At 28.9% G+C, this 23,884-nt stretch overlaps 1 protein-coding gene across 3 annotated transcripts in view; it reads right to left on the bottom strand.

Moving 5' to 3' along the window:
• Positions 1-8,807: 8,807 nt before the first annotated feature.
• The window catches only part of LOC111632884 (cytosol aminopeptidase-like), a 36,050-nt gene continuing 20,973 nt past the window's right edge, over positions 8,808-23,884 (bottom strand). For all 3 annotated transcript variants that reach the window (XM_023377410.1, XM_023377408.1, XM_023377409.1), the window contains exons 3-15: positions 22,606-22,660; positions 22,370-22,475; positions 19,688-19,756; positions 17,746-17,848; positions 17,495-17,647; positions 17,265-17,420; positions 14,123-14,247; positions 13,956-14,044; positions 13,249-13,351; positions 12,990-13,069; positions 9,583-9,732; positions 9,423-9,516; positions 8,808-9,023 (exon numbers count right to left, since the gene is read on the bottom strand). In XM_023377410.1, the coding sequence (XP_023233178.1) occupies positions 8,968-9,023; positions 9,423-9,516; positions 9,583-9,732; positions 12,990-13,069; positions 13,249-13,351; positions 13,956-14,044; positions 14,123-14,247; positions 17,265-17,420; positions 17,495-17,647; positions 17,746-17,848; positions 19,688-19,756; positions 22,370-22,475; positions 22,606-22,660 (1,339 nt within the window). In that variant the 3' untranslated portion in view covers positions 8,808-8,967. The remainder of the gene's footprint in view (positions 9,024-9,422; positions 9,517-9,582; positions 9,733-12,989; positions 13,070-13,248; positions 13,352-13,955; positions 14,045-14,122; positions 14,248-17,264; positions 17,421-17,494; positions 17,648-17,745; positions 17,849-19,687; positions 19,757-22,369; positions 22,476-22,605; positions 22,661-23,884) is intronic.

Here is a 23,884-nt window from a genome sequence, read left to right as displayed (position 1 = left end):
TATTATAATTAATAAAGGGCCTCCCTAACTTAATATAGCTATGATATAGTGTAGATGCTTAATATAATTATATACCATACACATAATTATATTACAGCTCTGTATAAGTCTTATATATATAATTTGATAAGATAAGGTATATAGGCATATTCGTTTCCTATTATTTTATATAAAATAATATGAAACGAATTCAGGCACATGTAAACAACATGCAGCTTGGGGCCTCGCGTTATGAATCTATAGCTTAGGACCTCACATTTTTATATATAGCATTTAGTGGAGAAGAAGAGGAGAAGGACCTGTAGGAAGGATTGGATTTAGACTCGCCGTACTATACTGTTACATATAACAGGCCCTTCTCTTCGATTAAATGATACACATAAAAATATAAAGTCCTAAACTATATACATGTACTGTACACATATATACATACATACACAAGATACACATACATTATATATAAGACTGATGTACGTTAGTGGTGCATTATAACTTCAAGGTGACCCAGGCGAATTTGAATTAGGGGATATAAAAGATTGGTTTGAATTGGTTTAAATTTAATAAATAAATCTTATTTATTTATTAATTTACATATTTTTAGTGAAATACCATTACGGTCGCTTGTTGAAGATGCTTACAACATGCACGAGTGCCACAAAGAATCGACATATTGCAGCAGAATAATTGAAATATTCAATTATCTAGTAATGCGAATTACATAATAATGATTGTTTAAAGTCTTATAACATCGCTGACAAGTTAATATCTGCAAATTGAACGGAAAATACTTTCAGAAATTAGTATAAACAATTTTTAGAAATACTTATGTAACACCAGTGACTCACGGTAATAAAAATTATGTAATATTTTTGAGTTATCATCGGGGAAAAAAATAACATTTACTATAAAAATAACGCAATTAAACTAATATAATTATTTTTCAAAGACAACTTTTTTATGGAATTTAATAATTTCTACACGATTTCGAATAATTATTTCTAAAAAACTAAGTAGAGAATGCCTTAATGAATTTCATATTTATATTCCTACATTATAAATGAGAATAAATGTTTTTGTTTTTATGATTGAATATCATAAAAAGAAACAAAAGTAAATAAATTTAATTTGATCACGATTTTCTCGCTCCAACGCATGAGACGTACAGTAAATAATAATAACTAATACCTGTTTAACAACATAACTAATATGTTGTATTAGTTTCAAACATTAAACTACTTTAACGCAATGTAATTTCGCGCTCCATCTAAAAAATATTCATTAAATCCACCAGCGAATAGTAAATTTTATTATATAGAGTTTCCCCTGTATACGGGTGTATATATACACAGGGTAAAATCTATAAATAATGTTTCATAAGCTGTAAATAGAATATACGAGTAAATAAACACAAATAATGTCCATGTTGTAAAGTTAATCCTAATTTTACAACATGGATATTAGCTTTTTGTATTGTTTACAGCTCTGTTTTACATTCTACGATATGAGAGTCATACCGTAGAATGTAAAACAGAGCTCTAAACAATACAAAATTAGTACGACGTTGGGCAATGTATTTCATGTAATTCATCCAGTAGCGCGTTATACTGTGGACAAACAGGGCAATTGCCCGTTAGTAGGGCCCAAACCAATCTTTTATTAGAAAATATTCCTTCAAAAATGCCGCCGAAGTAAAATGTCTAAAGTCAACATTGTACGTGGAGCCCCCTAATTCAAATTCGGCTGGGCCTCGCGAAGTTTATAACGCGCCATTGACTTCTGCTTTATGAAATATATTACTGAAAAACTATAGAACGTGTTCTCAATTTTATAAGCAGTTTGCACTTTGTATTCGATTTCTCTTTGCTGTGAAAATAAATAATAGCAACAAATTGTAATGGAGAAAACGATACACGTTCGACCTTCTTAACTACTTTCTAATCGCTCATACATTTAACGTAATTAGCAGTTGACAAACGTGTCTCCATTAGGATAAACGTTTAAGAAATTTCTTTTTCGCGAATTCCTGTTTTAATGATCTCTTCTGAAAGCTAAAGTTTTATTTTTGTGTCATTTCAGGCTATGTACTTTCCTTTTTTTCTTTGTGATTTTTACGCTGATATCATCCGAAATAGAGGCGTTTGTCTGGATTTTTCGAGAAAAAGATCATTGTCATCCAAATATAAAACACTCGAAAGAAGTATTGCGAACGACTTCCATTTTTTATAGAGTATGATTTTATTTCTAAAATTTCAAATTTCCCACCGGATTTTAATGGGGTCATCTGTTAAATCCATTAAAATCCGGTGAGAAATTTTTCTAAAATAATTCTTATGTATTCAGTTCTTGTAATATTGAATATATAAATCTTATTTTAATCTTATAAATATACTAGTATTTAATAATTTATGCTTTTTTTAACAATATTAACTTTCACAAATTCTCATTCGAATAAATTTCATATAGATTAATGGGCATTTCTAAAGTGACAAGCAACTAATTAATCAAACAAATAGTTTATGAAATATGCTATCAGTTTGTTTACTTAACACCTTATCACCTACAATCAAAAATTAAAAGAATATTAAATATTTTTTAACAAAGCTTCAAATGTATTACATATAATATATATGTAAATACAGTACATACTGTATATATTTAACCCTCTAATGTATTAATTAGATTATTATTCCATATTTTTTCTTGTGGTATCTTCATTTTAGTGGGTTGCTGCTGACGAACCATTTCTCTCCATCTTTCCTAGTCATGCTCATTCCTCAGATCAGTTCCTTTCGTGTTATCCCTCATCTCTTCTTGGATCTTCCTCTCCCATTCTCTCTAACACTGTCTTTGTTAATTGTCCCGAAGATCCTCGGTCAAAAGTCCAGCAAATGCAGATTTTCTGGACTTTTGGCCAAGGAACTTCAAGCAAATCGGAATGAGTTAGTTTACGTACGGGTATAATTAGTTAATTACATCCCTCTTTAAAACATACGTAAGACTACTTAGTAACGTGACGAGTGTCTTAATTGTTATATTGAGGATTTTATTTTTCCTAATTGATATTATATTGACATTTAATTATTCGAGTAACAAGTCTTTCTGATCGCATTATTTATTTAAGACGTTAAATTGTGCGATCGACATAATAGGGGTGTTCTCGTGTTTCAATTATTTTCGGCTCTCGTGTTTTCTAGTTTTACGGTTTTATTATCTTGTCGTTTAGCATCTCGATCAAGTAAATTAATAGGTTGTTGATTATGTCATTTGATAATGGGTAAACAAAGCTTTGTTGGGGAAACACTACAGAACTGGTGATAAAACAAATACCTTACGGTAGCGCTTTACGAATCCAAGTTTGAAGGCCTCAAATAAATGAATAATTTGGAACATAATTTAAAGATCTGCACTTTATCGTGCTTGCGAAACAAATAATGTAAAGAATTAAACTGATTATTTATAGCTGTTACTTTTCGGTTGTGAAGTTATTTGATCTTGACACAAGGACTAACCGATAAGCACACACAGCAGCTTGTCAGTCGCTAATATAGGGAGGGCAAATCTATAGAAATTCATTTGAGAACTCTACAATTGAATGCCCTATAGAATGACGCACCATTGCGAGTAACTAGTATTTGGCACACATTTAAAGTTATTTCGTATTGAATCGGGATAATACCGATACTTGAATTTGTAAAATTATCTTTAAAACTTTAATAATTATTTTAAATCACTGTTTTTTCGGGTGAATTATTTTATTCATTTTTAATTAAATATGAATGAAATTGATTTAAATTACCATATTCATATGAAGAAATGCAAACCCTTTTCAGTAATGATAATAATAATAATTAACTAATTCAACAAGATGCTGTAGAAAACTGTTATTAAATTATAATAATTTTTAAAATTATTGAAATGTAATACGTACAGTACCTAACTAAATTAACGTAAAGGGATTTCGCTATAGTTATATAATATAGATTTTTCGGTCACACCATAGAAAACAGCAATGGGTGTCACGAAGTCAAGAGCATTTTAAACATATATACACAAAAATTTTGGTATAACAGTTGAGTTTTTAGCTGTGTATAAAGCAGAATTAATGCATTTAAATATATTTACCATACGTTTTTAATAAATAAAGATAAAAGATTAATGTCTTGGTATATTGTGAGGAGGAGAGAAAGGGTGATGATGAAGATGATGGAGGAAAAAGTTGAAGGAGTGAACTTTGGCTGTGATAAAACAGTCGAACCTCCAACAGCAGCCACCTCTCAATGGCGACCAGTTTTTCTAGGAACGTTGAACAAAGATAAGAAAATAACCTGCAAAGAACGTCCACTCCCTACAATGGCCAATTTTTACGTTTCCGTCGGTGGCCGCTGTTTACAGGTTTTACAGCAGCATTTTACAAAAAATAAATAGTAAAATTTTTACTTTTTTTTTTATTAGTCACTTGCTAACAATGCAAGAATTGTTAAGCAACGGAAATAAAAACGCTAAGTGTAAGTAATTGTCTTTCAATTCTCAATTAGTAAATGAATAAACGAAAACAATTATCGAATAAAAATAATTATAAAACAGTTATTATTATAGAACTCATGCTGAATCTCGGTTACTTCAGCGATAGAACCAGANACACGTGTCGGGCTGTGATTGGCAAGGACTCGTACAAAATTGATTCATAAAGAACAGAACGTATCTACCGCGTTATAGGGGAGTCGACTGTATTAAAAATTCGTGTTACTAGCTGTCAACACAGTATATACCATGTTCAATTTGAGCAGTGGAGACAAATAAACCCGAATTTTACAATAATTACATACATAAACAACCAGTTTGTTACTTATTTTTCGAGTGCAAACCTCTGAACGGCCACTGACAAAAACACAAAAAATAGCAAAAGTTCATTTGAGAAAAAATGCACACTCAACTTCCTGAAAAGTTTCCGCTGTGCAGAGATGTCCGTAATTGGAGGTTCGACTGTATATTTTTTATTTCAATATATAAATATTTCTCGTAAAAAACAGGTAATTTGGAACTTTTTTTCTCCTATTTTCAATGTTTATACATTGAAAATAGGAGAAATGTTTCAATGTTTCAAATAATTTCAAGGTTTATACATTGAAAATACATTACTAAATTTGTGAGCCCAATACAAAATGGTATATATCTATTTGCACAAAGTTTAACACCATAGCTAAGAATTTTCTATACTTTTTATAGCTAAAGTAATAAATATCAATCAATGCTATCTTCAATAATTAAGCAGTATTTGAGCCTTCTAAGCAAACATAACTAGTTATATACCAAACTTCATATGATTCACAGAAAATTGGCTGTGTAATCAGTTACATTTACTTAACAGTTTAATTCTATTTCATTCTTGAACACAATCCAATACTTGAAAATAAGAAAATGAAGTAAATCTTTCTTCCATTTATGTAATCATCTAGATTCAATTTGTTATTGTACAGTAAGGCTTTTGAATAATTATCCATTTTTATTCATAGAAACGAATAATTAAAGAATAGTTTACTGTGTATCGCTGTCACCAATAATTGCTCTCACTCGATTCATCATCATCTCACAATATTGATTCATCATATAATATTACAGTTAAACTGAGCTTTCAATAGAAAAAATCTTACTGTATTTCTATATAAAACATAGCTGAAGTGGTATTAATAAAGAACATTTTTTTAAAAAAATGGGCAATTATTTTAGTGAAACACAATTTTATTTGAGTTCAAAATGCACGTCTTCCATACGTCCGAAATGATTGATTTGAGAATTACAAAATGTTCACTCCTTAATTTTCCGAAATTAAATATTCCACTCAAATAAATATCTTCTTCTACGTAATTTTTGTGGCAAAAATCTCATAAAAATCGAGAATTTTTGTAAATTACACGGAAATATATGCGCCATCGATTCTGATGTCAATAGTCTGGTTCGTTTTAGACAGGAGTTAATTACGTAAGGATGTAAAATTTATCCACAATAAATCTTTACATAAATAATTCACCTTATATATAAATTAAAAAGCCTTGTGTAAACAATCCACAATGTGGGATCGGATTCGAATCCACATCCCTTTTACCGCAATCTTCGATGGATCGACAAAATTCTTCTTCTGTGACCTAGAAAATCACCATTCTAAATTTTACTTGTGGTAAATTGTTGCTATGTCTTTGTCTTTTAATAATAATAATAATAATGAATGGATTATTTTCAGCAGGTTACTGATTTTGGACTGATTTACAGGTTAACTTTAATTTTGGAATCAACAAAGACAGGGTTTAACTATTCATACAAAAGTATGTCGGACTCTCTCCCTCATAACCCGGTCATATCCATTGTGGGCCTGGTTGAAACTATAACAAAGGTTTACTCAATACCCACAGGACAGTTTAAAAATACCCTTAATTTAGAATTTGAAGTTTTTCAATTTCTTCCATGTAAATTCTCAAAAATACCTTAAATAATAAACAATTGCATGTATTCATATTTATACCTGCTATGTATACCGTTATGTGGCTTCCAAAGCGGGTATACTGGCTGGCACGACAGTGAAGCACAAAGAATTCGAATTCAGATTAGATACCCATGATAGATATGAAATAGTCCTTTTGATGCATACATACTAATGCTAGATTCTATTTCTGCCCATTACAAGTGTATAACTAACACTTTAAAACATGAAAAAATTAATAATGATACAAGTAGACCCCTATAACACGGGTTCCTATAATTACGATTCCTATAAGATGGCGAAAAAATTGCGATGGTATCAGTACAAACCTGGTAAAAAAAACTCCTATACGGTAAAACGTCATCGGGCAGCCGAACTACTTTTCGCCGTCCAGCGCCACGCTACGGAGAATTTAGGCGGGTAAATTGAGTTTACTATCGTCTGTATAGTATTATATATAAATTAGGTACTGTATATATAATTATATATTAACTTAATTTATTGTAACTTTATTATAATTATATATATACTTTCCGCCGTCCAGTGCCACGCTACAAAGAGTTTAGGCGAGTAAGTTGTTTACTATCATCTGTACGGTATGTAAATTAGGTACCGTAAGTCTAATACAGTACTGTAATTTTATACATTTCTTGTGAAAGAAACATTTCTTATTCAACGGCCATAAAAATTATTTATATTAATGATGTCTCCAAAGTTCAACGAAGTTTTCACAGAAAAATAACTTATCAGAAATCGCCCGCCGTTTGGTGCGCTGCTCCGCGACGAAAACAAGCTTGAGCAATGGCAACGTCGAACGGTGCACACTCGGTAAGTAATCCTACAATTTTTTGTTCATAGCATAGTTTATACGGATTATTCCCAAAAAATTATACATATTTTGGAAATGTTGAGTCGAATTAGTCTAGAATCAATTAATTTTATGGAAGAAAACCTTTCAAACAGCAGTAGTCCGTAAACTTCACACGTGTCGGGCTGTGATTGGCAAGGACTCGTACAAAATTGATTCATAAAGAACAGAACGTATCTACCGCGTTATAGGGGAGTCGACTGTATTAAAAATTCGTGTTACTAGCTGTCAACACAGTATATACCATGTTCAATTTGAGCAGTGGAGACAAATAAACCCGAATTTTACAATAATTACATACATAAACAACCAGTTTGTTACTTATTTTTCGAGTGCAAACCTCTGAACGGCCACTGACAAAAACACAAAAAATAGCAAAAGTTCATTTGAGAAAAAATGCACACTCAACTTCCTGAAAAGTTTCCGCTGTGCAGAGATGTCCGTAATTGGAGGTTCGACTGTATATTTTTTATTTCAATATATAAATATTTCTCGTAAAAAACAGGTAATTTGGAACTTTTTTTCTCCTATTTTCAATGTTTATACATTGAAAATAGGAGAAATGTTTCAATGTTTCAAATAATTTCAAGGTTTATACATTGAAAATACATTACTAAATTTGTGAGCCCAATACAAAATGGTATATATCTATTTGCACAAAGTTTAACACCATAGCTAAGAATTTTCTATACTTTTTATAGCTAAAGTAATAAATATCAATCAATGCTATCTTCAATAATTAAGCAGTATTTGAGCCTTCTAAGCAAACATAACTAGTTATATACCAAACTTCATATGATTCACAGAAAATTGGCTGTGTAATCAGTTACATTTACTTAACAGTTTAATTCTATTTCATTCTTGAACACAATCCAATACTTGAAAATAAGAAAATGAAGTAAATCTTTCTTCCATTTATGTAATCATCTAGATTCAATTTGTTATTGTACAGTAAGGCTTTTGAATAATTATCCATTTTTATTCATAGAAACGAATAATTAAAGAATAGTTTACTGTGTATCGCTGTCACCAATAATTGCTGAAATAGATAATGTTAACACAAAGTCCAAAAAGTTATTGTGCAGTGAGAAACTTATAATGAGATTAAAGATATATGTACTATATTGCTGTAAGTCTGTCCTATGTTTCTGTGTTGTAGTAGTTATTGCTCAAGAGTGTTCTGGTTTTTAGACTAGTTTTTAAATACTTTTTTTGCTAATAGTAAAAATCTCCCACAAAATCTGATCTGCAGATCAAGCAGATCAGATTTCATGGGACTCATCCAGATTTGGGAATCTTTAGAAGACATTTGCAATAGTAGAAGAAATTGAATTATTACTTAAGACGTTACAAAGAGGACTAATTACTATTGTATAAATAAAATATGAAACTAAAATTAATAGTGAAATCTTATGATGAAAGTTTTTTAAAAATGATATGATTTAATCAAAATGTAAACAAATATTTTATCACATTTTGGTTTAATCAGTTTTTTGATACAAATAGTATCTCTGTATTGATCATTACAGCCATCACACCAAGTATAATCCCAAAACAAACAGTCAATACAAAAATTAACTGAAAATAACTGCTTTTATGTAGTAAATCATTCCAGTAAGCATGATTAACTCTGTCTTGCTAAGGCGGACATAAATTCCACTAGTGTTCGAGTTGGTCTTCCTGTAAGAAATATTTTGAGATTGATTAATTATTGCTTGTGACCAAAATATTTATGCGCAACTCGTAAAGAAGGTTTAGATTCACCATAAATAATAAATTAAATCTCAAAATATACACACTTATGGAGTAAACTGTTTACATTATTTCCAGGATGATCAAATTAGAATAAAGTGTGTTATGTTTGCCAATTAATCTATTGATACAAGAGCTTTTATAACTTCACCTTTTGTGGTTGTCATTGAACATGTTAAAAATTGCAATGGATTTTGAATATATTTAGAGCACTTAAAGATTATTCTGTAGCAAGTGGTTACATTTTGAGATTTAACTAAATATTTGCACTGTTACAGTTTATATGTATGCATATACAATTATAAAATATTTGACATTAGTACTTACCTGCCAAACCTTTACAAAGATATTGGCATTCATCTTTGTTTTCCATTACACCAGCAATATCTAAATGCATCCATTGGGGCATTGTAACAAATTCCTATTCAGATAACAAAGAATTAATTAAAAGTAATCCTGCTAAAATCGATTACATTTAATAAATTACCCATAAAAAGGCTGCTGCTGTACAGCATCCTCCAGATCTTCCGTGTTTTCCTATATTGCAGAGATCGGCCAAATGGCATTCGGTCACTTGTTTACTATAATGATGGAAAAGGGGCATTCTCCACATTCTGTCTCCGGTGAACTTCCCTGCCTAAAAAAATTTATTAAATTTTAATGTTTTGTAATGTTCTGTAGCAATGAATGAAAATAAATTTGGTGATAACATTTACAAAACTATTAAACAAATAGTCAATTATCTAAAAAGTTGAGTAAATTCATAGTGGTTAAATGTTTTCAAGTTAAATTTCATTTTAAAATTAAGGTTCTCTTAATAAATAGTAAATTTTTAGAATATTCTACATACATATTTATAGTAATTTAAAACTCGGGAATGTATAAAAGTAATTAAAAATTTCTTACTTATATTTTTGATAATCACATATCTACCACAATATCTATGGATGCAATTTATTAAATGTCATTTTTGTACAAGTATTAAGTTACTTGTGATATTATAAGTGACTTCCTCTGCTAATTTAATATAGAAGTTTTAACTTCTTTGCAATCTGACAAGACTCTCCTTAAATGCAAACTAATATAACTTAATTACAAAAAATTTCTGTAATTTATCTTCAAAACACAAAATACTGTTTGTTTTAGAATGAAAATTTAGAACTAATACAAGGCTTTATGAATAGATGAGGTGGACAGACAACTGTCTCAGGCATCAAATTTGAACATACAATTATCTCTCTTTCTGTGGATACTATCCACAGACTGGAATGTGCAGTGGATACTATCCACTGCACATTCCAAAAAATGCTGCATAAAGAAGTGCAGTATATGTATTGTGTAGAGAAATGCTCGATAGGATACACAACCTCAATGGAACAAACAAATAAGCAATTTACAAAAGAAACACAGGTTTTTTTATACTAACATCATGTATCATTAACATTATTTGTACGTAAAATAGTAAATGCAAGGTAGCATAGGAAACAAAATCAACAGACACTATTCTCTGATGTACATACAGTACATAAACCAAGTTATTTAAAAACTATGTAAAAATAGACCACATAGAGGGATATGCTAAAAAGGTATCATAATGCTTATAGAAATGTAAGTTCATAATCAGTGACAAAATTACTTGGAACAGTCCTGCTTAGATGAAATTTTTATTTTAAAAAGTCTCTAAGACCAGCCATAATTTTAAAAATTACAGTTAACATTTAAATTTATTAGTATATTTGGTTTCTTATTCTTTGTATATCAATAAATACTGTATATGAAAAATACTAAATATATATGCATAAACACATGTACTGTACACCTATATTATATATTGTTATTAACTATCAAGTTAATAAATATTTGCAGATTTATTATTTATGTGATACCTAATACAGAGTTTCTCCCTTTTATCCAACTCTTAAATTCCCTGACTTTTCCAGATTTTCCCCGACATATTTTCTGGTAAACTTTTACTATTTTAGTATTATAAATCAACAAGTAGCAGAGCTTTATATTAAGTGAAAAACAAATAATTTCACATAAAATCTAACTCCTAAAAAGATATTTGAGATGCTATTTTAAATTATAAAAATTTCTTAGGGCTAAAAATTCAAGGTTAAAATTTTTTCCAAAAAATGGAATGCACATTTCACGTGCATGAACATGTAAAAAATGTATTCTGATTTTTACAAGTTATAATACTTACAAGAGAGTTAATACTTTTATCAGCAATTTTTATAATAATATTTTATCTAAAAAATTTAGAAATAAACAGAATTATAGTGTTCTTTCTGAATATAAATTTGACATGTCTTATTTGATACAATGCAGTGTATTATTATTTGCATTTTAAAATTGCATTATTTCAAAATTGTGTATAATATGGCTGTCATTAAATTTAATTGATAAAGTTTCATTTTCATATTTCATGTTTACAAAAAACAATATCATTGACCAAGTCTCTATATTGTTTGTTCATGCATTCAACATAAAAAACACAAAACAATTGCAGCAGTCCACTGGTTGGAGCTGTTCACATAATAGATAAAGCCAGTCACCTCTAATTGGTGAACTTTTTGTGACGACACAGCATGCGAACCTCGACCCCTCTCTTTTTCTTCCTCAACAAGAGGAAAGGTATACATATTCTTGCTCCCATGTATTTGTTCTTACGTCGAACAATAAAACTTTTTACCATTCACGTCTTGTGTGAATTCCTCAAATGAAATTGTTAGCGGTGTCAGATACATGCATAGATACATAATTTAAAACATTTTTAACTTTAAAAATTTCCTTTGTTTTGAACTATAAATCTAGTATTTGTAAATTTCCAGAAAAATGAACAAATTCCCTGACTTGACAATAAATATGAGTTTCCCTGACTATTATATAAAACTCCTTGACATTTCTTTTCAGATTTTTCCAGCAAGGGAGAACACTTAATTAATATATTTCTGCTACTTTTATACCACATTTCAAACATCACTCTTAATAACTGTCATATTTTCCTACCAGAGTTTGACGGTACTCATAAAAAAATGTTAGTTTTTAAGATTTTAATACGAAATTAATCATCATTTAAAAAATTATATCAATATACAAAAACTTTAAGCAGTCGAGTTTTAACCAAATAAATCAGATTTTATTGGATTTTTTTAAGGTTTACAAGAATAAATAAATTCATTATTAAAAACAATCCAGAAGTGAGTTGCTTAACTTTCCTGGCAAACAAAATTTAAAATTGTGGTGGCACGACCTGTTATGATATTCTATTAAAAAATTTCTTATATTATTAATTAAGTACTATAAAATGACAAAAAGCTTAATTTTAAGGGTATGGACAACTTTTATAATAAAATTGTAAATGCTAATAACAAATAATTAATTAATTAATTAATGAAGAGTTTAAGTCCAACCCAACTTGTAATATGATGCATGAACCCCCTAACATTTAACCACCAAAATTTAATAGCAACACTCCAACCAATACACAAACATCTTTGAAAAATTTCAGAAATTTTTGACATAAGAGACAAGGGTTATTAAGTTTCAAAGTGGGTGAACAAACTGGTGTACCCAACACACTAACATCCATACATACAGAAAAAAGTCTCTAAATTTTTTTGCATTTCTCAAGGTCCCGAGTCCAAGAAATATAAAATTTTGGGGAGGTCATTTTTTCACCAATTGCCATTCTTTCCCTCTGTTATATATAACAGCCAGGAAAATAACAGCTTTTTAAAAACTTTAAATTCAGCCTAGTAAAATCTGATATTCTGATCATCTATTTACAAAATTAACAAAGTATCAATTATTTTCTATATTCAGACTTTAAACTTTCTTAATCTATTTAAGAAAGCTTTAATTATAAGAAAATTTTAGAATACAAATTACCTCATGAATAATTTCCCACATTTTTGTAGAATTTGTAAAAACACCAGTAGCTCCAGATCCAAGGGCAACATCCATAGCTCCTAATTTAATAAGCAAGAAAGCTTCAGTTGTAATTTATACAATTAAGGATAATATACATAATTAAAACTACACAGAAAACAAATAAAAATTAAAGTTTTATTCTTACATACAACTCATTAATATATGTAAAGTGATTAAAAAAGCTAGTTAATGTAATTATTAAAATGTGTGAAATTACCTGTTAATGTTGCAAGATCTATTATCATTTGTGGATTAAACGTGTGAGCATAACATAGAGCATCTGCCAATATTAGACGTCCTTCTGCATCAGTATTATCCACCTACAAGAATGTTTTTAATGAGATATGACAAAATTAATAAACTTATTTTTACTTTTGCATGGTGTTTTTAGGCTCAGCATTATTGTTCACTTAATATAACTGCTTTTTTTGGTTTTAACATGCACTGACAAGAGGAAAAAAAAAATTGGTGCATTCTGCTGTAAGGTAGGTCTGAAATCTAACCTGTCATATTAGCATGATATGTATATAGTAATTAACTGAAAAGTTATTTTAAAATCTCTATGTATTTATAATAACAATGCTACTCTAATATCACTATGATTATTTACTGAGAATTATCAATGAAAGATAACATGCCATAAAAGGCAATAATTCATTTAATAATTAATTTAATATAATAAAATTAATTAACCATTAATAAATATGCAATTTAATAAGGTGTTAGTAATAAAAAGAAACAAATATTTAAAATATGTAATCATATTATATTATTTTAAAATTCCTTTTAAAAGTTTTACCATCTTTTATTAAATTATGTAAAAATTAAAAATTTAAATGAATTTCTTTTGTCAATGTTTTTAAAGCAAACAGAAATTAAGTTAAAAAATATAAAACATTTTACAAATCATAAAAATTTATTTACTTGAATTGTTTTCCCATTCATTGCTGTCACTACATCTCCAGGTTTATTAGCGTGACCACTCGGCAAATTTTCACAAAGTGGCATTAATCCTATTTTCAGGATATTTTTATTAGTACTTAATCATTTAATAAGTTTAATATATACAGTACTAGTTTTAAAGTACATACCAACTATATTTATAGGAATCTTAAGACTAGCAACAGCATAAACTGCTCCAATTATACAAGCTGCACCACCCATGTCAGCACGCATTAAGTCCATATGTAAAGAGGGCTTAATGGAAATTCCACCACTAGAATAAACAAAATATCATTTTTAGAAATTAAACACTAAAGGCCAGTTGCACAAGTTACCATTTAAACTACAGATCTGTGGAATAAATTTAATCTAATCTAATAAATAAGTATGCTTGTTGCATGAGTTACACGAGTTTCTTTTATGAAGTGGATAGTAGGGTTTAAAAATCAGTATCAATTTTATAAGTTTTTCTGTGTTACTCTGAAAGATTCATTTTCTTTTTGTTGTTATTTATTATTGTTATGGTGTTCATAGTGTTTCCTACACCAGTTACTCAGGCTGCTATGCCAGGCTGAAGTCAAGACATAACTACAGAAAATGCTTTTCTTCCCCTTTTTTTACGTGTTAGTCATGTATGTATGTATGTATGTATGTATGTATGTATGTATGTATGTGTGTATGTGTTTAAGAATTTCTTGACTATGTGATATGTGTTTAATATGGCAGCTTTCTGAAATGTGATGTATGTACTGTTAAGAACCTCTAATGCTTCAAGAGCTTTGTGTAATGAATGTGGCATGATGTCTGTACAACAAAGGACTACCAGCAAAATAAATACCTTATCCATTCTCCACAGACAATTTATTTCATGAATGAGCTCAGAGTATTTACTAATTTTTTCAGTGTATGTATTTGGTATGTTGTAAGTGTTTGGAATAGTGATATCCATGATATATATATATATGATTTTGTGATATCTGATCTATTGTGATGCATTGCTTTTTTCTATGATTATGGCTTGATCACAGTATATTTTGTGTTGTTTTCTATGGATGCGTTTACTTTTAGCTCTGTTCTCGCCTCTAGTGTGCTCAGTCTGTATACTTTTTGTTAGCTACCAATGAGTATGGCATTTACTTTTCGCATTGGTGACATCATTGTTAGTATTCCTAGACCACTTGGCATGCTTGGAGAATTTACAATGAGCTTGGAGTTTGTTCAAAGATGGCGGCGTCTATTACTGTGTATACTTTTACGAGCGTGCTAGTATGACGTCAGGCTGCACTAGGTGTCAGCTGGGCGAGCTTGGAAGCTAGCAAAAAGTAAATGCACCCTATGATCATCCAAGATGTGTATTTGTAGTATGGGTCTTGGATATGTAGTAATTTGTGTTTTTGTGTGCAATCTTTTTTGATATATTATATTTGCTATTTAGTTAAGTCAATGTAAATACTGTAGTCATTATTATTATCATATTAATCTATTAATTATTGTATGGGTAAAAATTTGAGTATCTTTAACAGAAATTGGTATCCATAAAGATCTCCTCAGTACCCTCTACTAAAGAAAAAAATTGGTAATTTGAGAATTTCCATCAGTAATTTAACTTTCCATATCCTAGTGGATAGTTATCAACCAGTTAGTTGAGAAATCCTTACTGTGCAGTTATTATATATCAAGAGCAATGGCAAAGAAGATGGAAAAGAAAAACTATGCAAGCAAACAGATTGGACAGTAGACAAAAATGTATATTACTGGTAAATCTGAATATTCACAACATAAAAAGTGGTTGTGAATGACAGAAAATGAAGACATTTTGTAACGTCAACATATTTATATATTTTATTTTTTAATGTAAATGCCAATGGCCAAATTTTTCTCAGTTTTCTCATGACTAAAATGGATAACTGACAGGAAGATAGAGCAATATTATAATCAACAGAAATGAACCAAAATTTGTAAAAAAGCAAGTTACAGTCTGTTTAAAAAACATCTTTAACAGATTGTAAAAATTATTTACAATAATTTATTTTTTTAAATTTGCAGTCAGCAAATGATTAACAAAAAATTTAAAATAAACATTTTTCAACTAAATTTATATGTTTCTTTCATCTCAAATATTACATAGTGTATTAAGAGCAAAATAATTCATCTGTGTAAAAGATCTGAAGAAGTTATTTACAGTCCATTTCAACATAAATTGAGAGGTATTTGAGTATTACAGTTATTAAAATTTATAAAATTTAAGATATTTTCAATGTATTAAAAATTTAAAATATCTTCATTTATATTTTAATATATTTTAAAATATGAATGATGAATAGATATATTATCAGTTCATAATATAGGAAAAAATAAATAATCAAGTACTGTATTTCCTATGATAATCACACCACTTTGCAATTTTTTCATTTTTGATGGGCAATTATTAAAGTAAAAACTATTGACATTGTAAAATAAAAGAATGATTCCAAAAGAGAGGTGAGACTAGTTAAATTGGAATACTGTAACAAATATATAGAAAATAATATGAAAGAAGTACTTCAAGTTGCCTTAATTAACTTCATAGATTTTGATAATTCTTGATAGCAGTAATAGTCAATGCTGATAAAGATATTAGACAGTATTTATTTATTTGACTTCCGTATTGAAAAATATTGTAACAGTAGTTGATTATTTGATAATATCAAACACATTAACATACCTGCATTTAGGTCAATCAGTGCAATTGACCTCACAACATTACATTATTACAAGAATATTTACATGGGCGATTATTATAGGAGATACTGTATTAATAAAATTTACTGAATTTTTTCATAGCAATATATATGCAAAACTTGTGGAAATTGTGTAGAACGCAATTTAAGTATTTAAACTTTTTGGATGGATGTTTCTGAATTAATTAAATTTAGTCTGAATTATTCAACAACTTACATCCTTCTTACTTTAGAAACAATTTTTAATTCTTTAATTTTCATTTAAATGCAACTCATTCAAAATACATTTACTAAATTTATTAAAAAATTTATATGTACTGTTTGGCTTCAGATTCTAATGTTAACTTGAAGAATCAGCTGAAGAGAAAATTTTAAAGATTAAAAACATTAAGGTTTTTGGGTTTCTCTTACTGAGACAGTTTGCATTTGTTTTTATATAATCATTTGTGAACAACAAAGTTTTAAGTATATTTACATGTAAATAAAAATACTTTGTATTATATGCTACATTTTTGATTATTCAATATTTATGATACAAAGTATGCAATCTTTTCTTGTAAAAATTACATACCTGTCAAAAGTAATGCCTTTTCCAACTAATGCCAAATGTTTAACACCAGGTCCAGCTCCATCATAGCTTAGTTCAACAAATTTTGGTGGTTCATCTGATCCTTTAGCAACACTTAAATAGGAGCCCATTTTCTGAGATTCAGCCCAAGCTTTATCTCTAAATGTAACAAATAAAAATTAATTCAGTGATTAAAAACAAATTATTTAATTTACAAAAGTCCCAAAATATACCTGATAATAACTTGAACTCCTAATGGAGTCAATAGATTATGAGCTATTTCTGCAAATCTTGTTGGAGTCATAATATTAGCAGGAGTTTCCATTAATCGTCTAGCAATATTCTGTCCTTCTGCTTTTACCATACCAATTTTCCATTTATCTAAGCTAACAGAGAAATAATAAAGTTATTTATTTAATAAAATTTGTATAAAATAATTTTGTAAGTGAAACCTAATAAATTAAAACTGAACAATAATCAATACCCTTCATTTCCAAAAGGTCGTAAAGTAACAATTGGTTTCTGCGATGATTTTGCCTTTAGTTCATCATATGAAAATAAGCCTAGGTGGCCACCTTCAGAAGCAGCTAAATAAAAATTATGATGTTATGATTAATTATGGAAATTCTAAGTTTATAAATAATACATTACTACATAACATCAAAAAATTCATAACAACAACATATTATGAACAAAATACACATGCTATTAAAAGCTACATCATACATATATCAACATAGTGAATATATGTATTTTAAGTTGACTTATATAGCTTCATCTGTAGAGACATTTTAAAATTATATAATAAAAAAATATGATGCAATCCAAAATACACAGGGTGTTTCAAAAAAGATGGGCAAGACTTTAAGGGGTGGCAGAACACGCCAAAACAAACATTTCTTGTCACTGAATGTGCAGTCAAATCAGAACTGTGAAGCCAGTTGAAAACACTTTCCAGCAAGTGTATAAAAGCATGTTTTTCAGACGTGGCCATTTGTGACCTCAATGTCTGAGGAGATGGATCATTATTCCAATGCCAAGAAGGCTAATATACATTTCATGTAAGGATCTGCCAGATAAAATTGCCCTTACACTGCCATGAAACCACAACAAATGTACTGGAAGTATTTTCCCAATCTGCCAGTTTCCAATCAGAAAACATTTGAGTATTTGCAAGATGGGATTTTTCCTCAGCAACAGGCACAATGCAGGTTCTTGAAGGATAGTGAGAATACAAAATTCAATAGAGATTAAAGATTAAAGAATAGAAATGTCATGTCATTATTGTGTTTGTGCCTCAACACTTCGCATTCAACCATGCATTCTATGGCAAGAAATGTTTGTTCTTCTAACCCTTAAAATTTTGTGCATCTTTTTTTAAATACCCCATATAAATGAAAAGCATACAAATACTATTATTTAAAAGATAATTTTTTCTAGTTTTTAGTTTTCTAGTTTCATAAATCATTTGTACAAGTTTTTATCACTCCAAAAAAAAAGTTATTTGACTCGATGAAATATAGTAATTACTATGGGAATAGATTATCTATCTCAAATATTAAATGAATCATTTAATACCAAACTAACAACTCTGATTTAATTTCCATATAACAATATGAAAGCAAACCTTAGCATGAAAGACAAAATTACTACATTATATTGACAATAATCGTAAAATAAAAAAATAATATAAGCTAATAAATTTTTTATGATAAGAATTCATCATTACAAGATGATAATTTTTATGTAATTGTATAATAATTCATACATAAAAAATATTACTCTGAATTTATTTTTTTAACTTGTATACAATTATATCTTAATCAAATGATAACACTGGATTTATAAGGCCATAATTTGACTAATTAAATATATAAAAAAAAATATCACAATAACATTTTGGTTAATTTCAGTAAATGATTCATTATCTTTTGTAATATATTTTTAGAATTGTAATTATTTTTGTAGTTAATTTTTAAAATTGCTCATGATCAATTCTTAAAAATTATTGTCTAATTGTGTATTTGTGTAAAGTCCAATAATTGTCAATTAAAACCATCAAAAATGTTCATCTTAAAAAAATTTGTGTTGATAAAATAACTTGTCTGTTATTAATTTATTAGATTTAATATTTCTTCTTTCTGAATTATGTTTTCATTTTAGAAATAATATCCAATTCATCTCTGTTCATTCTGTTAATAATAAAAAGGGTATAGACAAGTGTATAATGATTAATATTCAAACAATCTGAAACAGAAAAATCTTATTTCATGATCAGTGTTTTTTTAGCAATCATTTAACTAAAAAATATGTATTTTTTCTTAATTTTTATAAAATGTTCTTATTTAAAAACAGTTAAATAGTCAAGTTTATAGATTATTTTAATTATAATTTCTACATATCTATATTTAAAAAATTATTCTAACCTTCTGAATCATCACATGTATCAACATCAATTTCAACTGCACCACATTCTCGCAGCTGCTTTGTTCCAACTGTAAAAATAAAATGTAACTTCATTACAATCATAATAAAAATTAAAATATTAGTTTAAAAATTACTTATTATTAAATTTATTTTATTCTAAACTTAATTTTCTTCTGATTAAAGCAAATAATTTATTTATGTTACATTAAATATGATGCACTCTAACCAAATTAAGTAATTTAAAATTATATTCTAAAAAACAAATGAAACCATTATCCCTTTACTAAAGTAAACAATTTCAATAGTTTTAAAAATGAATTAATTTTATTTAATTTACAATTTATAGTTAGATCTAAAAGATAGGACATCAAAATAAACTGAAATAGGCAATTTTCCAAAGATAAAATGTATGCTTACATTGAAAGATTAAATTTTTCTCTATTTAAGTATTAGAAAAGCAAAAACTTTTCAATCTCTGTTAGTTTTTATAACAGTAACATTTTTAAAAATTTATTATCAAGACACAAACAAGAATTAATAGACTAAAAAATTTTATTATGTTCCATATGTTTGATGAAAATGTTTACAAAGTAGAGCAGAAATTTAAAATTTTAAGCCTGCGTGAAAAATTTCTCTTGAATAACTCATGTTTTAATAAGAATGTTTTTTTTAAATTATGTGAGAAAATAGATCAGGAAATAAAAATCTCAATTTCCATCAATAAACTTTATAGAATTGTTCAGAATTTAGAATAGCTTCTGGTATTAACTTTACATCTACTAGCCCAAAATGTTTAATATAAGCCAAACAATCTGCTGAATTATTTTCAGCTATATTATGACTAATTAATTATTGAATTTAAAGTAATTTGAGAAGAAATAAGTGATCAGGTTACCATCTCATGATACATTTAATAATTAATAAATTAATTTAAATTTACAATGTTCTGGAAGAAAAAAATCATCCTGAACAGGATTCAAACTCACAATTCCTGCAAATGCATCTGCAGTGATGTCAATAAGCAAAATGATCTAATATAATAGAAAATATNACCCTTTTTTTGTCAGGTATTTTATGACCGCACGAGTCTCCGTCTTCTCCATTTTTGACAAAGCATGTGCACATTGACTATCTGCTAAGCTGTCGTGGCAAAACTTTACGACAAATCAAACGGAAATTGCTATCGTATCTTTAGCAAGGATGGCCGAATTATTCCCGCCAAAAATTAAATTGATCGCAGCGCCGCATATAGGCAAGGCCGCGAACTTTTCGAACAGCCCTCGTATTATGTGGTGATGCACTGCTACTCCTTGGGTGTTGTTCAGCAATGCATTTACCTGTCATATGTATATATGACAGCCTGTTCCAGGATCCAATGGATATTTTGAGATGCAGTAAAACATAGTAGTATGTAACATCTCATGTCTTACAACTTTGTAATTGGCAAATGTTGTCCTATTTTCATTAGGGGTTGAGATTACAACAGCACTCTATGACAGAAGGGCTATAGTTGGCAAAAATTTTCATCATCATAAGGTCTATAGTGATTGATTGCCCTATTCGTTTTTGAAATAATTTAGCAAGAAGAGGCTTACACAAGACAGCTTCAAAAAGTTCCCAGAATTGGTTAATTGCTCAAAAATGTGTGTATTTTGTCAAACCAAGCAACATGTCCTTCAAAGTATTGTCCTTTGGCAACCACACACTTTTGGCACCCACACACTTTCAAGGATATTTTCAGCAGTTATACCAATGCTGATATAACTGCTGAAAATATCCTTGAAAGCCATCTCACGACAGCGCTTGAAATGCAGATGTCGTACTCTGTATAACCTCATCCGCACTCTTGAAGTTGCATCTCTTGATGGCATCTTTCAGGAAGAGTACTGGGTACTGAAGGTACTGGGGAAGAGATAGAAACTGCATGAGGTCCACCACGAGTATTCGTGGCACCATGTGTTGGCAAACACGATGCATATTCAATTGATCATGCAGGATAGAATGACAACTTCCAACTGAAATTCCTGTTATCTTGGCGATCTGCTCAATTGACTGCTGTCTGTCTGATTTCACAATCTTGTGTACAATCGACACTTTCTCCTTGGACATTGATGTCAACAGATGACCACTTTGTAAATCAAAAGTGATACTTTCTTGTCCCTCACAAAAGCATTTTTGCCAGTCATAAACTTGAAAATGCTTCATGGAAGGTTTAACATAGGTGTCCTGAAGCATCTTCAAAATCTCAGCAGGTTTTCTTTCCAGTAACACACAAAATTTGATATTTGTATATTGTTCTTCCACAGGCATTTTCACCAAACTCTGTTTTACAACGTCTCATTAACACAACCTTCAGTGAATAGTAACTGTTGTCATCTTTTCAGTGAGTATGTATTTGTTTGAACATATTTCTCTATTCCTGACATGCTTAGCTAAGACATGCAACACATATTCCTTTTTTCATCACATTTAATTGAGTAACCCAGCATAATTCCTGGAACTTTTTGAAGCTACCTTGTATTACTACTCTGTATATTATTGCTATAGATATTAAACTGACAATGGAACAAAAGGGGACTCAATATCATAAAAGTATTTTGTATAAGTCGTTTTATTTTATTGTTATTATTATGATTAGATAAATTTATATTACTTTGAAAATTTAAAATCAACAGTCTCACCTGAAATAGCTACACGTATATTTTCTTTCTTCTCATCATATTCCTCTTGTTCGTTATATCCAGCAGTTGATGAACCAAGACCAACAACATTTACACAACAGTATTGCTAGAATGAAATTTTGAGAAAATGTAAATATAATTCATATAAACTGCCCAAAATTTAAATTCTTATAATACCCTAAATTAGTTTCTGTAAATAATAATGTATGTATATTTAATCAAAAAGTTAAAAGTACCTGATCAACTCCATAAAAGATTCTAGATTTTCCTTTCTTTAATGTTGGTCCAGATCTGAAAGATTAAACAATTTGAAATAAATTTTACTTAAGAAAAAAAAAATGAAAAGCTTCATTATCTGGAAAATGCTTAACTTTCATTTGCCATGTTCCAATAGATTTTATTTGAATTTAACACATTTTTCATATATTATGGATCATTTTAAAAATATTTTTGTACTTGAAAATGACTGAGTTTCAGTTTTGTCATGAGTTAATCGATATCTCGTTAGTATCTAACATGGTATAACATGTCAAATTTTAAGCTCAACACATGCTGTACTATGTTCCCAGATAAGAATTTGTATCACAAACTGGACAAGATGGCAGTAGTTAATGCCTAACACTATAGAAATTTTCATAACTTGGTTCCCATCTTTTTGTTAACCGGTATTGAAGATATTTCAGGTACAAATACCCAAAATAATGTAGTTTTCACAACTGACTTAAAAGATTTGTTAAACAATTTAACAAAGTAATTTTCAAATTGTGACAATTCCAAATATGACTGACAATCACCGTCTCAATAACATTCAGTTTTTCTGATACTGATCAGTAATATAATATTGAAATTAGCTTTAATCTTTAGGAGAGGGCCCCTTTAGAGTTTTTATAGATCTGAGTCTAATTTACAAGATTTGAGTTTGAGAAGATTGTGCTAGTCATCAGGAAGTTAAAAAAAAAAACAAAAAACGGCAAATGACATGAAATGACTGAGAGATCGAAAAGTTATTGTAACTGCAAGATAATTAATAATAAGGACGAAATTAAGAAAGTGAAAGCACATGAAAAACTAAACAATCTGTTAAGTCAATAGCTCATCAAGTGTGGTTTTGGGACTGATATAGTCATATTTCTAAAATGCAATTCTTTGCTGTTTAGCTAAAGAAAAGAATATTTTGATCCACTCTTATTCCTTGAATTAGGTTAAATTAAATTAATAGACAAAATATTTTACATTACATTCAGAGTAATTTTTACAAGATATGAAATGGATGGGCACACAGGTGGTTTGCCAGTTGTGACTGAGTTTAAATGTATAACTTTGAAAACCACTGTTCTAAGATGAAAGTTTTATATAGATTCTGTAACCTCAACAGGTAAAACATTTTAAATGCTACAAGATGTCAAAGTTCAACCCTCAACTTGAAACATTGTGGGATCCAAGTGGTTGATTAACTAGCACCACATGCCTGCTTTTGACAATCTTTTATTATTTTCACCATATTATTTTAAATTA

Source organism: Centruroides sculpturatus, unplaced genomic scaffold, assembly GCF_000671375.1.
Source record: "Centruroides sculpturatus isolate CEXI.00-Female unplaced genomic scaffold, Cexi_2.0 scaffold808, whole genome shotgun sequence".
In the NCBI taxonomy this organism is placed as follows: domain Eukaryota; kingdom Metazoa; phylum Arthropoda; class Arachnida; order Scorpiones; family Buthidae; genus Centruroides; species Centruroides sculpturatus.
The sequence above is the reverse complement of the archived record's forward strand: the minus strand, read 5'-3'. Positions and strand labels throughout refer to the sequence as shown.